This window comes from Marmota monax, unplaced genomic scaffold (assembly GCF_021218885.2).
Source record: "Marmota monax isolate L192 unplaced genomic scaffold, Marmota_monax_Labrador192_F-V1.1 WCK01_AAM20220418_F8-fsc00020, whole genome shotgun sequence".
Taxonomy (NCBI): Eukaryota; Metazoa; Chordata; class Mammalia; order Rodentia; family Sciuridae; genus Marmota; species Marmota monax.
This window is the reverse complement of record NW_026692912.1, coordinates 20472139-20486970: the sequence shown is the minus strand read 5'-3', so window position 1 is coordinate 20486970 and position 14832 is coordinate 20472139. Positions and strand designations below refer to the sequence as shown.

At 59.0% G+C, this 14832-nt stretch overlaps 1 protein-coding gene across 2 annotated transcripts; it reads left to right on the top strand.

Annotated features, from left to right (window-relative positions):
• Window positions 1–4170: 4170 nt before the first annotated feature.
• Ak1 (adenylate kinase 1) lies at window positions 4171–14038 on the top strand. 2 transcript variants are annotated; one of them, XM_046451992.2, is made up of 7 exons: window positions 4171–4259; window positions 6677–6715; window positions 8074–8109; window positions 8299–8462; window positions 9053–9169; window positions 12651–12842; window positions 12952–14038. In XM_046451992.2, exons 2-7 carry the CDS (start codon window positions 6709–6711, stop codon window positions 13018–13020), a joined length of 585 nt encoding a protein of 194 aa, XP_046307948.1. In that variant the 5' UTR covers window positions 4171–4259; window positions 6677–6708; the 3' UTR covers window positions 13021–14038. The 2 variants fall into 2 exon arrangements, with proteins under 2 accessions (XP_046307948.1, XP_046307947.1); XM_046451991.2 differs by lacking the exons at window positions 4171–4259; window positions 6677–6715 and adding an exon at window positions 7755–7914.
• The last annotated feature ends 794 nt before the right edge of the window (window positions 14039–14832 follow it).

Genomic DNA, 14832 nt, shown 5'->3' with positions numbered 1-14832 from the left:
GATTGAAGAGGGAGGGACAGTGGGTAGGAGTAATGCCCTGAACTGAAATCGGGTGGTGGGACCCACAACCTTGCTCTGTAGCAGGGAGGTGGCAGCAGTGGGCAAGGCCATGAGAGATGGGGCCAGATGGCAGAAGGCCAGGAATAGTAGCCTGAGGGTGGCGGAGCTTTAACCCTTGTCTGAGAAGCCCAGTGGGACCGCAGGAGGCGGGGAGGTGACAGGGCCCAGGGTCTGACCAGGCCCAGCGATGACTGTGGCAGGGTCCTGCAGGCCAGGGACTCCTCGCAATGACATGACATGGGGTGTTGAGACCTATAATTGCACATTTTCAACTCTGTGCAAAGACTTCTGGGAAAGAGGTTTCTGAGTGACATTTCTCCCAGAAGGCCGTGGCTCTCGTGCCTGCTCACTGGTAGGCATAAAGAGGAGGTACACAGGTGTCAAGAGGGGGTCATTTGCTGGCTGTGGACCTGGGAAGGTTCAGTTGAGCATCAGGAGGTGGGACTTTGGTGGAGGACGCTGAGGGCAGGAGGCCAGGCACAGTCCAGCCCAGCTCTCAACCCCTCAGGGTGGTTCTCATCGCCAAGGTCAGCTGTGGAAGCCCCTCATGGCCCAGTCCTCTGCGCCTGAAATCGTCACTGGTCAGGACCAAACCGCCTCCTCCCTTGTCATTCGCAGCCTCCTGAGCCCACCTCTGCCCCCACCCCTCCCGGTGGTCCCTGAGGGGCCCCCTGCTTCCTCATCTCTTGGAGCGGGCACCACCCCACCCTTCCTCTGAGGTGGGGTCTCACTGTGACCCCCACCAGCTGCAAACCCAGAGGGCACTGTTCTTTCTGGGTTTCTGTGCAGCTGTTTCCTGGGGAAGGCCACCAGTGGGGCCCACAGGCAGGATCCAGCTGTGAACCTCAGAGCCAGGTGGCCCCAGCGTCACTTCCCCTGCCCAGGGCTTGTTTTTTTTTTAATCAAAGTACTTGGAATTCTTTCCTTAAAGTATTTTTAAAATGGTTTCAAAAACTGATTTCCTTTTTATTTGATTATATTTTAGTTTTTTTTATTTGTCTTGCTTAGTTACACATGACAGTACAATGATCTTGACATATCATACATTTGAGGTATTTTTTTCAATAAAATAATTTAAACTGAACACATGATATAAGGTAGAAAGTAGGGTATTGTCACTTGTGTTCCCTGTTAAAGTCCGGGTTAAACCAGGCGTAGGGGGCTGGGGATGTGGCTCAAGCTGTAGCGCGCTCGCCTGGCATGCGTGCGGCCCGGGTTCGATCCTCAGCACCACATACAAACAAAGATGTTGTGTCTGCCGATAACTAAAAAATAAATATTAAAATTCTCTCTCTCTTAAAAAATTTAAAAAAAAAAAAAGACTGATTCAAAACAGTCTGGATTTTTCTAAAAAAAAAAAAAAAAAAACAGGTGTAGGCATGGGGCTGGCCTGTAGTCCCAGTGACTCAGGAGGCTGAGGCAGGAGAATGGCAAATTTGAGGCCAGCTAGGGCATCTTAGCAAGAGCCTGCCTCCCTCAAAATAAAAATTAGAGAAGGGCTGGGGCTTAGCTCAGTGGTAGAGCACTTCATGCAGGAAGCCCTGGATTCCCTCCCCAGCGCTATATAAAAAAGAAAGGAAAAAATCTTGAGTCTAATCTTCCAGATTTTTCCTCTATGCATTTTTTTTCTTTCCCCTTTCTTCCCTCCCTGTTTTTCTTTTTTTAGGTTGTATCTGGGAAATTAAATTTTGAAACTTTAATATCCCAACAGTAGTGGAAAATCTCCAGGTCATATACAAATAATTAAAGCAAATACTTCATTTTTTTTTCTAATTTAAAAAGTGTATTTATTTTATTTTAAAATGTTGTAGAACTGGTGCGGGTGGTGCACACCTGTCATCCCTGCAGCTCAGGAGGCTGAGGCAGGAGGATTGAAAGTTTGAGGCTAGCCTCAGCCACTAAGCAAGACCCTGTCTCAAAATAATCCTTTCCTGTTCCCCAAAACCCCTGGAAACTCCCATTCTTCTTTCTGAACCCATGAGTTTGACTACTTTGGGAACTTCATGGAAGTGGAATCATCTTTTTGTGATAGACTGATTTTATTTAGCCTGCTATCCTTCAAGGTTCATCCATGTTAAAGTTGCCTGGCACATAAAGGAATCGTGTTTGTTGTAGAGAATATGAAAAAAAAACTTGAGGGAGCCTTTGTTCGGGGTGGGTACTGGGGATCGAACTCAGGGGCACACGACCACTGAGCCACATCCCCAGCCCTATTTTGTATTTTTATTTAGAGACCGGGTCTCACTGAGTTGATTAGCACCCTGCCATTGCTGAGGTGGCTTTGAACTTGAGATCCTCCTGCCTCAGCCTCCCAAGCTGCTGGGATCACAGGTGTGGGCCACCACATGGGGCTTGGGGGAGCCTTTTAATAAGCAGTGAAAGTCTCACCTTCAGCCCGGGGTCACGGGCCCACTCACCCTCACCGCTCTACTTAACCAGCTCTCAGAAGCTCTTGCTTTGGTAGGGAGACAACACTATTTTAATTTTGCAAAGGTTTAAAAAAAAAAAATCTGGGAACGGATTTTACACGTAGCTGAATGTTTAGAGCAGTTTGGATGCAGCAGGGATGAGAGGGCAGATGCGGGTTTAGTCTGTTTCTAAGGCTTGGCGTGTCCAGGGCCTTCCACCCCACGAGCCGCCAAGAACCATCTGGCTGCCTTTCTCTTGCCGACCCTACCAGAGTCACCAACTCCCCACCCGCCCTGGCTCTGCCACCGTCCCAGCCAGTCCCGGCTGGCACTAGAAAACTTTCCTGTGTGAATTTTGGGCCCACGTTGGTTGGATTCCTTGAAATGGATTTCTAAAAGCAGAAGAGCACTGTGGAAGTTTTGATTTGCATAATCAACTTGCATTGCCAAAGGCTGTGCCAATGCGAGTGGCCGTCCGGGCTTCCAGAGCACCCCCCCAAATCCTCCTATACAGACTGACTCCCAGCATCTGCCCTCCCACAGGTGAGGAAACTGCGGCTTCAAAAGTGAGGACTTGCTGGCCATCACAGGTGGCAGAGCTGGGACTAGACCCAGGCTGTGGTGGTTGCTAAGGTGCCACCACCTAAGGTGTTCTCATCCTCCTGTTTACTCACTCTCCTTTTTTTTTTTTTTAGCTGTAAATGGTCACATGCTTTCATTTATGTTTTATGTGGTGCTGAGGATCGAACCCAGGGCCTCGCACGTGCTAGGCGAGTGCTCTACCACTGAGCCGCAACCCCAGCCCTACACTCTGTCTTACTCAAACACCTTCCGTGGCTCCCTAGTACCTACAAGACAAATCCCAACTTCAGTCCACCCTGCCATTTAAGGCTGCTGCTTTCAAGGTCTCCGCGGTTGAATGTGTGAGTTTTGAGTTGGTAGCCTTGGGCTCCAGTCCCTTCCTCCACTACTGAGCACCTACACTAGGTGCCAGTCAGTCACCCTTCGAGCCTCTGGGTAAACACATGGCTTTCTAACAGGAACTTCAGGCAGACTCTTGAACAAGCCAGCCTCACATTGGTCCCCTGAGTTTAAGGATTCCAGACGGTGGGATCTGCTGCTCTGCCCAGGTCTTTTATCAATATTGTCAGAACCCCATCTGTCCCAGTGTCCCCCACCCAGCTCACTCTGGCGGAGCTCCCGGCACCCCTGTTGGTGCAGGCTGATTTATAATTTACCCTACCAATAGGTCTTTGGGGTCCCCGGGGGGGAGTTTCAATCTCAGAGGAACTTGCAGTTCCCCTCCCAACAGGGGAGCCGTCCCAAGGTTCTGGGCAGGGTCTGAGCAAGGGCTGGATCCCAGCGCCCCGCATGCTCCCTGCCTGGCCTGGCCCTTCTGCCGCCAGTGCTGTGTGGGGTACTGTACAGAGCGCCTCATTCCTTGGGTCTCAGTTTTCCCAGGGGGACAGTTTCCTCCCCTGTCCCCCTGCAGTAATTGGGATACAGCGGAGGTGACAGGAATGGGAAACCCTTGGCACTCTGTCCAGTGCTGGGCAGGGCGCGCAGGGGCAGCCCCTGGGCGCCAGCCTTGCCCGGGCTTCCCATCAGGGCTCCACTCGGTCCAGTCCCCCTCCTTCCTCTCCCTCCCTCCGTCTCTCCCTCCCTGCCATCGCCGAGCGCTGGCTCCCGGCATGCTGCGCGCTGACAGCCTTATAAATAGTCGCCTTTGCCGCGGCCAGCAGGACCGGCAGGGCAAGCACGCCGACGCCCACTGCACCCTCCCGGCCGCAGGTCAGTGCAGGGCCTTCCGTGGGATGGGGGAGGGGCGCCTCCGCGGGCGGGGACCCGCCTGGGGAGGGTGTGGGGCGGGCCACCCTGGGGCTCTGTGTGTATCCATGGTCACGATCTGTGGCCCTGCTTATCCTTGTTCCCCAGGCTCTGGGTCTTGTGTCACACTGTGTGTGCCTTTGTGTATGTGGGGGGGGGGGCAGCCTGTCCCAGCCCCCCAGACCCCTTTGTCCTGGCGTTCCTTGTCCCTGCCCTTGGCATGCTCCAGCTGGGGCCTAGGGGTGCTGTGGCTGGCCCCCCTGTCCCGGAGGACCTGCAGGGGCCTGTGTGCTAGGAAGAGCTCTGCGTGTCACTTCAAGTGCTGGGAGCACCAGGAAGCCCTGGGATGCTTGGCTCTGCCCCAGCCTCTTGCTCAGTGGGGGCTGGAGGGATCCCCGCATCCATGGGGGTCTCGCTGCAGCCCTTTTCATCCTTGCACCCCCCCCAGGCCTCTGAAGCAGCCAGACAGGCCAGAGAGGGGACACTGGCTGTCCAAGGTCACTCGGCTGGTGATGGAGTTGGGATTTGAACCCTAGCTTCCTGCCAATCACTGAGAAGCTGGGAGACCCAGGCCTTCCCCAGTCTCACCTGTGATTGGGTTTAAGTCACTGTCCCCCCCTGGGCCTTGGCCTCTCAGGCCACCTAGCAGACCAGTCTTCCTAGGGGTGCTGGGACCCTGAGCTGGGGGCCTTATAAGGCCTGGGTGCTTAGCCCGTAACCCAACTCCACCCTGGACCCCTGGCCTCCAAGAGGTCTCCTACCACCCAAGTTATTTTGGACCAAGGAAGAGGCAGATGCCCAAAGGACAGAGGGGCTTAGGTTACCAGGAGGGGGTGGGGTGGTGCAGGCTGTCTCAGGTCTTCCCTGTGGCTGTCCCTGCCCTGGGGACACTCCCCCTCCCCTGGGCAGCTCCTACCCCTCCTTAAGCACACTCAGCAGGACAAGCCACTATAACTCATGTCCTGGAGCAGGGTGACTGTCAGCAAACCGCTGAAGTTCCCATTGCTGGGTCTAGGTGCCAGGCCCCAAACAGCAGACAATGCAGTCCTGGCCAGGCAAGGTGGCACACGCCTGTGAACCCAGGGACTAGGGAGGCAGAGGCAGGAGGATCGTAAGTTCAAGGCCAGCTTCTCCAACTGCCTCAAAATAAAAAGTAAAAAGGTCTAAGGCTGTAGCTCAGTGATAATGCATCCCTGGGACCAATCCCCAGTACAAAAAGAAAAAGGAAAAAGGAAAGAGAAGGAGAGAAAAAGAAAAAAAGGACTGGTTGCTCTGCAGAAAGTCCAGAGAGGGTGCCTACTGTGTGGGGGTGCAAGTGCAGTCCAGGAAGGCTTCCTGGAGGAGGTGACACCTGGCTGAGGTCTAGACCATTGCATCGCGGGGGAAGGCCTCCTAGCACTGGGCAGAACACGCACGAGGGCCTAGAGGGGGACATGGCCACGGTGGTGATGAGGGAGCAGCCGGCAGCTCCAGTGTTTGGCAGAGCTGCAGAGGGTGACAAGGGCCAGATCTCTGGGTCCCTGCCAGCTGTGTTGAGGGGCCCAGGCTTTATTGAAGGTTCTCAGCAGGAGTGCTCACGCAGAGAGAGGCCTCTGGCATTCCGCCCAGAGCTGGGTGGGGGCTCTGGGGCTGACTGCTCAGGCAGGGGTCAAGAGTGAGGGCCAGTGGGGGCGGCAGAGGTCAGTGTGGGGGCGGCAGAGTGGTTGCTAAGAAGGCCGCTGGGGACCCTGGGGCGGTGGGTGGCTGGCGGAGGGGGGCTTGCAGGTTCTGAGATGGGGAGGGGGGAGGCCGGAGGGAGGGCAGGCAGGACCGGTGAGGCAGAGCCCCCCGGGGGGGAGGGCAGCGCTTGGGGTTCTGCATAGGGGCCGGGGCGGGGGAGGGGGACCACCTCTGTGACAACTGGAAAGGGCTGTGTCCCCCCAGCTCCTGCAGCTTCCCCCACCTGTAGCTCCTGTGGCCTGGAGTGGGCCCTCCGTGCAGACTGTCCCTTCCAGAGCTGCCCTGAGCTCCAGCCTGCTGTCCACCTCCGGGCCTGGGGATGGGGCCTGGGGATGTCCTCAAGGTGCCGGGCAGGCGCTGGCCCTGCCTTCGTTCACGGGAGCAGCTCTGCAGCCGCCCCACCCCTCGGCACAGCCGCCACCCTTGTCCTCCAGAGCACCCAGGGGGACAGGAGGGGCCTACTGCCCTCCTGGGATAGGTGAGGCAGTGGAAGCCAGGGAGGAGAGTGACTTTCTCCACGTCACCGCCTCCTGGGCCTTCCCTGCCCCAGCCCCTCTGCTTTCCAGTGGTGCGTGTTGGGGCCTGGCAGCTGCAGGGTGTGGCTGGGGGAGCTGAGTCAGGTGGGAGGACCCCCTCACCCCCACCCGTGCCTTGTCTTGCAGAGCGCTGACCCGGCTCCTGGGACGTCGGCAGGATGGAAGGTATGCAGCTCCCCCAGCTCTGCCCCTGCCTGGGCCTCAGTGTGCCCATCTGTTCAGGGGGTCTGCTCATGGACACATTCTGGGGGGCAGTGGGAGGCAGCTCTGGGGCTGCCAGAGGCGGCCTGTCTGGGACCCTCCAGCGTCCTCCTCTGGCCTCTCCCAGAACGTGACAGCTCCAAGATTAATTTTAGAAGCCACAAGCCCTCCTTGAGGCTTCGGGGCCCAGAGCTCCCCTCCTACGCTGGTATTTATAGAGCTGAGTCCCTGCCTCTTTCTGGAGAGGCTGGTGCCGGGGAAGGGGCCCGCCCGCCCTGTGGAGAGGTGTGCCCCATGCCAGGCCTCGCCAGGGCCAGGCAGTTCCTGTCCCTCTCTGGGACTCCGTTTCCCTGTCATCAGAGGGGTGGGCCGTGAGGAGGTTCTGGGCCCTCCTGGCTCCTGCGCGTTGGGACCTCGAGGGAGACGCGGACGGGCAGACGGCCCAAGTGGCTGCCCTGGCTCTGGCAGCACCATCCGTACAGTCCCTGGCACTGGGCCTTGGCCTGGGCGGCCCTTAAAGGAGCTGGGCAAGCCCCGTGATCCCCTCCTCCCCTGGCTCCAAACGCCAGCCACCACTGGGCTGCGGCCTCCTCCAGGCCGGTGCCCTTTACCAAAGTCCTCCTTCTGTCAGCTCCCCCAGGGCCCAGCTCGTGGTGGGGAAGGCCCTGGAGACTGCCAGGACAGAGGGCCAGCTCGGGCCGGCACTTCTTTCCTGAGGTCACACCCACCGCAGAGCGGGGCCTGCTGATCCTCTATGTCCCCGAGGAGCCAGGGAGTCCAGGAGAGAGCCCCAGCCGGCCGCTGCCCGCCAGGCCTCCATTCCCAGGCTCAGCTGGCGGCCACTGTGCTGAGGCCTTGGAACTCGAGCTCCCCTCCCCGGCTGGGCAGCAGCTCCTCGGCCACCGCAGCCCTCCTCCCTGGCAACCGTCTCCATGGCGACATATATTGTGGTTGCCAACCGCACTTCAGTGCTGCCAGGGCAGGCGGGCCCTGGGCTCGGCCAGGCCTAGGAGGGAAGGGATAGGGGACACCGTGGAAGGGGATCATGGGCTGCTGCACATCTGGGAACCCCAGGAGCAAGGAAAACGAGAAGGCCACAGATGACAGCCCCTGTAGTGCAGCCCCCCACGGGGAGGCACCCTGGGAGGTGGCCAGGCTGAGAGGTCTCTGCAGGCCCCCTGCCTGGTCCCTCTGCCCTGACCCCTCCCAGGCCTGGCTTTCACTCCCACCACCCCGGCTCCTTCTAAAGTCTCCTCTTTGGGGTTGCAAAGGTGCTTTTGGCTACTGCAGGGACTGAGCTCTGCTCCTCCGTCTCTCCACAGAGAAGCTGAAGAAAACCAAGATCATCTTCGTGGTGGGTGAGTTGCAGGCAGGCAGGCGACAGGGCAGCCAGGCGACAGGGCAGCCAGGGAGGGTCAGGGCGGGCTCTGGAGGGTCCTGGACCTGTGAATGCACTCTGGGCCTCTCCCTTGCTGGGGGACTCCGAGAGCCCCTGTCCCTCCCAGGGCCCCATTTCTCAGGGGTTCTGAATAGATGAGTGCTTGCAGGGGGACCTGGCTCAGGGAAGGGCACCCAGTGTGAGAAGATTGTGCAGAAATATGGCTACACCCACCTCTCCACGGGGGATCTCCTGCGGGCTGAAGTCAGCTCGGGCTCCGCCAGGGGCAAGATGCTGTCGGAAATCATGGAGAAGGGGCAGCTGGTGCCACTGGTGAGTGGGCTCTCGGGGTCGGGCTGGGGAGGATGGTGGCCCTGCATGCATGGCAGCCAGAGAAGCCTGTGACACAGACCAGGTTGACCTCGACCCTGCCTGGCCCTGAGTCCCCATTGCCCTCTGCAGACAGTTCCTCCCGGAAGCTCTAAGACCCTGCAGGACCTGCCCTGCCTGCCCTCTCCATCCCCAGGCTACCTTGGCATTTCTGTCCCCTCCAGGAGCCACGCTCCTTCCTGCCTGGGACATTCTTTCTCTCTCAACTTTCTGACCTCTGGCTCTCCAGATCTGAGCCAGGACCCCTGGTTCCAGGCTGCCTGAGCTGCCCCTCCTCTGCCCACAGCCTTACACAGGGGGCCACAAGCCAACTGTGTCGTCCTCAGTGCCCAGACCAGGGGCTTCTGAGGGCAGGGAAGGTCTGATTTGTCCGGGGCCCAGGGCAGGACCTGGCTGGGAGGGGCTTGGGGGAGCCAGGACAGGCCAAGTCCTCCCTGTCAGGAAGGCTTGCTGGGCCCTGCTGCAGGGAGGGAGGGCCAGGGAGGGGATGGGGAGGCAGGCTCAGCTCACTTCCTCCCACGCTGTGCCCTCAGGAGACCGTGTTGGACATGCTCCGAGACGCCATGCTGGCCAAAGTCGATTCTTCCAAAGGCTTTCTGATCGACGGCTACCCCAGGGAGGTACAGCAGGGAGAAGAGTTTGAGCGGCGGGTAAGGCTCACAGTTGGCCTCGGGAGCCGTGTTACATGGGTGGGAGGGGGCTGCTGGGGTGAGGTGAGGGGTGAGGCCAGGAAGGCTTTCTGGAAATCTCAGAGGAAAGGTGTAGAAGAAGGGGAGGTGCCAGGCTGGGAGTTCACGGACCTGAGCTCAGCTCCCAGCTCAGCTGCTGGAGACCTCGGGCCAGTCATTTCACCTCTCTGAACCTCAGTTTCCCCATCTGCAAAGTGGGGGGACTAGTTACAGCTGCCTTGGGGGGAAGCATGAGGATTAGTATGGTTGCAGTGTGGGGCTTGGCACCCCGTAAACACAGTCCGAGGGGCAGGGAACCTCACTGCAGAGCTAGACAGGCAAGTCCGCGCGGGAGGACAGGACCCTGGGGCGGGGCGAGCACGGCTGACGCAGGAGAGGACCATCGCACTCGGCTAGAGCCTCACATGCCAGGAAGGGGCATCGGTCCCCTTTCAGGGGCCACGGGGAACCCTACTGGAAAGGGAGGCCTTGATCGCGACAGCTCTGAGCTTCCCAGCAGAGGCCCTATCCGTGGGGGACACTCACACAAGCACCCACGTGAACACAGGCACGTGTGCCATGCACACAGGAGCAGCACACCATCATGCACACGTGTACACAGACACACACACGTGCACGAGGCCACAGGTGTGCACATGTAGCCTCACACATAAGACAAGGCCCATGGTGCACACAGGTGTGTGGCGGAGTGCACATGTAAGCAGAGGGACACACACGTGAGCACACGTGGGTCCATATGTGTGCGCTCTAGTTAGACTTGTTCAGGGCCACACGGAAGCAGATGGGGCCGCAAGTACCTAGGAGGGGAGATAGCAAGAGTAAGGGGAACTGGGGGTCCCAGTGGGTGGGGCAGGACCAGACCCCCAGCCCACTCCCCATCTCCATGGGCCTCATCTAGGGCAGGAGACTATATTTTTTGACTGCTAAGTGTCTGCAAGACCTCAAGAAAATGTCTGCCCCGGCTGGGCACAACGGCACATGCCTGAGTCCGAGCAACTAAGAAGGCTGAGGGAGGAGGATCGCAAGTTGGAGGCTAGCCTCAGCAATTTAGCAAGACCCTGGCAATTAGCAAGACCCTCTTGCTAATCAAATAAAAAGGTCAGGGGATGAGCTGCTGTGTGGTGCATGCCTGTAATCCCAGCAGTTCAGGAGACTGAGGCAGGAGGATCAGCAACTTAGTGAGGCCCTAAGCAACTTAGCGAGACCCTGTCTCAAAAAAAGAAAAAAAAAAAAGTCTGGGGATGTGGCTCAGTGATTAAGTGCCCCTGGGTTCAATCCCTGTACCAAAAAGGAAGAAAGAAATAAAATGCCTGTGCCCCTGGCCTCAGTTTCCCTATCTGTGAAATTGGGGTTGGTTGGGCTTCCTTTGGGGTGGGATGGTCAGATGCCAGGCAACCCCGAGGGACATCCTGTCTTGGCCACATACATCATCTGTATGAGGTCACCTGTGACACTCAGGGCCACACGTGGAGAATGGGGTTAATGACACCAGGCATAGTGGCTCACACTTCTAATCTCAGGGAGGCTGGGGCAGGAGGATTGCAGTTCCAAGCTAGCCTCAGCGATTTAGTGATATCCAGTCTCAAATTATAAAAGGGCTGGGGATGTAGCTCAGTGGCAAAGTGCCCTGGATGCAACCCCAGTATCAAAGGAAAAGGAAAGGAGAGAAAATGGGTTAATCAAAGTCCCTATCCCTGCTGTGGACACTCCTGAGAGTGACAGGTCCTGTGGTGGCCTCCAGGAATCTGGGCAGCTAATATTCTCAGCTCTGGACACCAGGGGGCGCCAGGCTCCGCAGAGGGAGGAAGGGTAGGCCCTGAGGCTTGCTTAAGAGGCCCCAGAGCCCAGGGCTTTCCTGGGGTTGGGCAGTGGCCCAGCACCCACTCCCCTAACTGAACGCCACTGTCCTGGAGGGGAGACAAGCCTCTCAGCGGGACACCCTGCCCAGGGGCTTCACTGCCCTCGGGGATGCGCTGCCTCTGTCCAGGTCATATAAAGAGGGCCCGTGTGGCCCTGTGGGCTCCGGAAGCCAGAGACAGAGCCTGGGCCCCGAGGAGCTCAGCAGTGATGGATGGCGGGCGGGTGTGGCCTGGGCTGGGCTCAGCTTTGAGCCATTCGTGGTCTTCTGTAAGGTAGAAGCTGTGGGTTGTCCCAGGCCAGGGTGCAGGGGGCAAAGGCAGCTGAGCTGATGCTGCCAACCCTGAACCACCAGGAGACAGAGGGGTGTGACCTCCAGGAAAGTGAGGCTCAGAGAGGGCAAGCGGCCCCCCAGGGCACACAGCTGGGCGGAGGGGAGTCTGGGGGACGTCCAGTCAGTCTGATACTGAAGGTCAGGCTTTGACTTGTCAAGGCAGTGTCACTTGTGATGAGGGGCAGAGAGACTAGAAGGGGGGACATCCTGACCCAGCCCAGAGGTTTCATAACCACGGGGCTCTGCCCCTCTTGGATACCCCAGCAGACCACTGTAGGTCTGCTGGGTGGTCCGCTGGGAGACCTGTCCCCTTCCTCCCTCAGGGCATCCCAGGCTGCTCCGCCAGGCCTGGGGACGTCTTGGTGACTGGGAGGCAGGATCACTACTCTGAGGAATCATGGTCAGGGAGGGAGGGGCCACCATTTCTTTTCTTTTTTTCTTTTTTTTGGGGGGTGGGTACCAGGGATTGAACTCAGGGCACTCGACCCAGAGCCACACCCCACACCCCTCAGGGTCTCACTGAGTTGCTTTGGGTCTTGCTAAATTGCTGAGGCTGGCTTTGAACTCGCTGTCCTCCGGCCTCAGCCTCCAGAGCTGCTGCGTGCACCACTGCGCCCAGCGAGAGGCTGCCACTTCTGACTTCAGTGTGGAGGCCACCTGGGCAGGGGACCTGTGGAGGGGCACTGGGGCCAGCTGAGGCAGAACTGCAAGGTCTTACTCCTTCCTGCCCCGCCAGGTCATCCCCTTGGTGACAACTTATCCCAGTGCCAGTGGTGTGCTCAGAAGCCGGGGACCCAGCTGCCCCCCCCCCTCCTTATCCCTTGCTCCCCTATGGAGCCCTTATCCAGCCAGATGCCTCCCTGCTCCTGGGGACTCCAGCCTCATGGGGAGAGGGGCACTGGATAAATGACCAGAGGACAGAATAAGAGGGCCATGTCCCGGGGACTGGGGCACTGGGTGCACTAGAGGGGTGATTAGTGAGGACTGTGCAGACAGGGCAGGGCATGGCCCCACAGGCCCTCTGGGTTTGGTAAGAAGACGACTTTGGGCTTTGTCCTGAGGGCACTGGGGAGCCATGGAAGAGGTTTGAGTAAGGGAGTGGCGGGGAAGCTTGGTTTCAGGAAGGTCCCCCAGGCTGCTTTGGGGACTGAAGGTTTAGTGAGTGAGGCCTCAAAGGTGGGGCAGTGAGGAGGGGGAGCTGACCCCAGGTGGCAGGAGCAGGGTCCCTGTGACATGGTGCCCCGCTTGCAGATCGGACAGCCCACACTGCTGCTGTATGTGGACGCAGGCCCTGAGACCATGACCCAGAGGCTCCTGAAGCGCGGGGAGACCAGCGGGCGTGTGGACGACAACAAGGAGACCATCAAGAAGCGGCTGGAGACCTACTACAAGGCCACCGAGCCTGTCATCGCCCTCTATGAGAAGCGAGGCATCGTCCGCAAGGTGGGGCAGGAATGGCCTGCGCCGTCGTCCCCGCCTCTCCAGCAGGCCCGCTGGCCTCGTGGCCACGTGGCCGGCCTCTGCTGTCTCCCTCAAGGCCGTCTCCCTGCAGGTCAATGCTGAGGGCTCCGTGGACAGCGTCTTCTCCCAGATCTGCTCCCACCTGGACGCCCTGAAGTAGCCCCACGGCCTCCCCAGCCCGGAGCCTCCCGCTGACTGGAGGCCGTGGTTCAGCCTGGGCCTCGCCCTGCTCGGCTGCCAGACGCGGGGACCCTGGATCCCATCCGGGGACAGCTGAGCATTAAAGGAACTTCCCGGGCGTCTGGGTTTTATTCCTCTTTCTTTGCTTCCAGTTGGAGTTGCTTCGTCGCCCGCCCGGCCTCGAGCCTCCGGCCCCTCGCCCTCCCCCTCCTGCTGAGCCTCTGGCTCCCCTTTTGCCCCTGTCCTCCTCCAGCCCTGGCGGGAGGCCCAGGGCCCTGCCCCAGGCGGGGTGTGCCCAGCCCAGGCTGCACCAGGCAGCGGAGAGGCTGGGGACCTTGCTCTCGGGGTCTCGGTTCTGGCCTGGCCTCCTCTGTGTCCTGGCTGTGTGTCCTCAGCCCTGCCCCTGCATCTCTCTGAGTGTTTTCTGTGTAGGCCTCGGCCGGGGCCGGGGCCAGGCTGCAGCAAGCTGAGAGGCTGCGGACGGTGGGACCGGACCGTGCACAGGCCTCCTTGGTCCTGAAGCTCCGAGGGCCAGGGAGGGAGCGGGGGTCAGGTCCCCTGCCCAGCACCAGCCGCTCTGCTTGAGCCATTTCTGAATGTAAAGGAGTTTGTGCCTCCCCCTGCCCCTCAAGGTCAGTGAGGGGGTGACAGTGACCAGCCTCTGCAGCCGGAGCCAGAGCAGCCTGACTTGAAGGGCGCAGGCCCAAGCCAGGCTGGGGACAGCCGGGTCCCCTGAGAACCAGCTTTCTTCCCCGCCCGCTCCTCCTTTGACCTCATCAGCGAGAAAGGCTCAATTTGGTGCTTACCTGTCTGCAACACCTGTCCCCGCCCCACGGCTGCTCGGAAGCCCAGGGAACCGGATGGCCACCCTGGCCTGGAGGACACCCCTCGGGCTGATTGTGCTCAGTTGTGTCCCTGTATTTATGCAACTGGCCCCGCTTCTCCCTGACATTGGTTATTTAAACTTTCCTTTAAAATAAACATATTTAAGTTACAAAGGCTGAGTGTGTTGACAGGACACGGCGAGCAGGTGGTGGACGAGGAGCAGGGAGCCTCCTGATGGGGCAGGCTTCGGGGGAAGGCTGCCCCGGAACGGCCAGCCTAGGACACAGGTCGCTCGCGACCTCCTGCTGCGTGCAGTCTGTCCCACTGAGGGCACACACTCCTCTTGGGAACCAGTGTCGTGTGAGGTCAGTGCAGGGAGGGGGGGACAGCCCCTGGTGGGAGCCCCCGGGTAGGTCCCCACCACCACCTTGTGTCTTCGCCCTGACTTCGTCAGCACAAGCGAGGCCTAGTTCATGAAGAGCTAACCTGACCCAAATTATCCAGCCAGACACCGCACGATCTCTTCATTCACTTATACCACCACAGGGGTCCTCGGTACCTGAGGGGGGTGGGCACCCGGGCCGCCTGGGTACCGAGGTCCACCGTGCTCAGGTCCCCTCCATAGAACGGGGTGGTGCTCACACAGAACCAACACCCATCCTCTGGTGGACTTCATTCTGTTTGTTTACTTTTTGGTACTGGAGATTGAACCCAGGTGCGCTTAACCTCTGAGCCACATCCCCAGCCCTTTTTTAAATAAATTTTTTAGTTGTAGATACATTCAATACCTTTATTTTTATGTGGTGCTGAGGATCGAACCCAGTGCCTCACATGTGCAAGGCAAGCGCTCTGCCACTGAGCCACACCCCAGCCCCTTTTGTTTTTTATTTAGAGACAGGGTCTCCCTAAGTTGCTTAGGCCCTTGATAAGTTGCTGAGGCTGGCCTTGAACTTTTGATCCTCCTGCC

Bases quoted from the DNA above. Each gene is read 5' to 3' on its own strand.
- Ak1 (XM_046451991.2), top strand. From the start codon at position 7,797: ATGGGCTGCTGCACATCTGGGAACCCCAGGAGCAAGGAAAACGAGAAG. The intron at 7,915-8,073 runs GTCTCTGCAGGC...GTCTCTCCACAG, and splicing joins GGAGGTGGCCAGGCTGAGAG to AGAAGCTGAAGAAAACCAAG. The intron at 8,110-8,298 runs GTGAGTTGCAGG...GAGTGCTTGCAG, and splicing joins CAAGATCATCTTCGTGGTGG to GGGGACCTGGCTCAGGGAAG.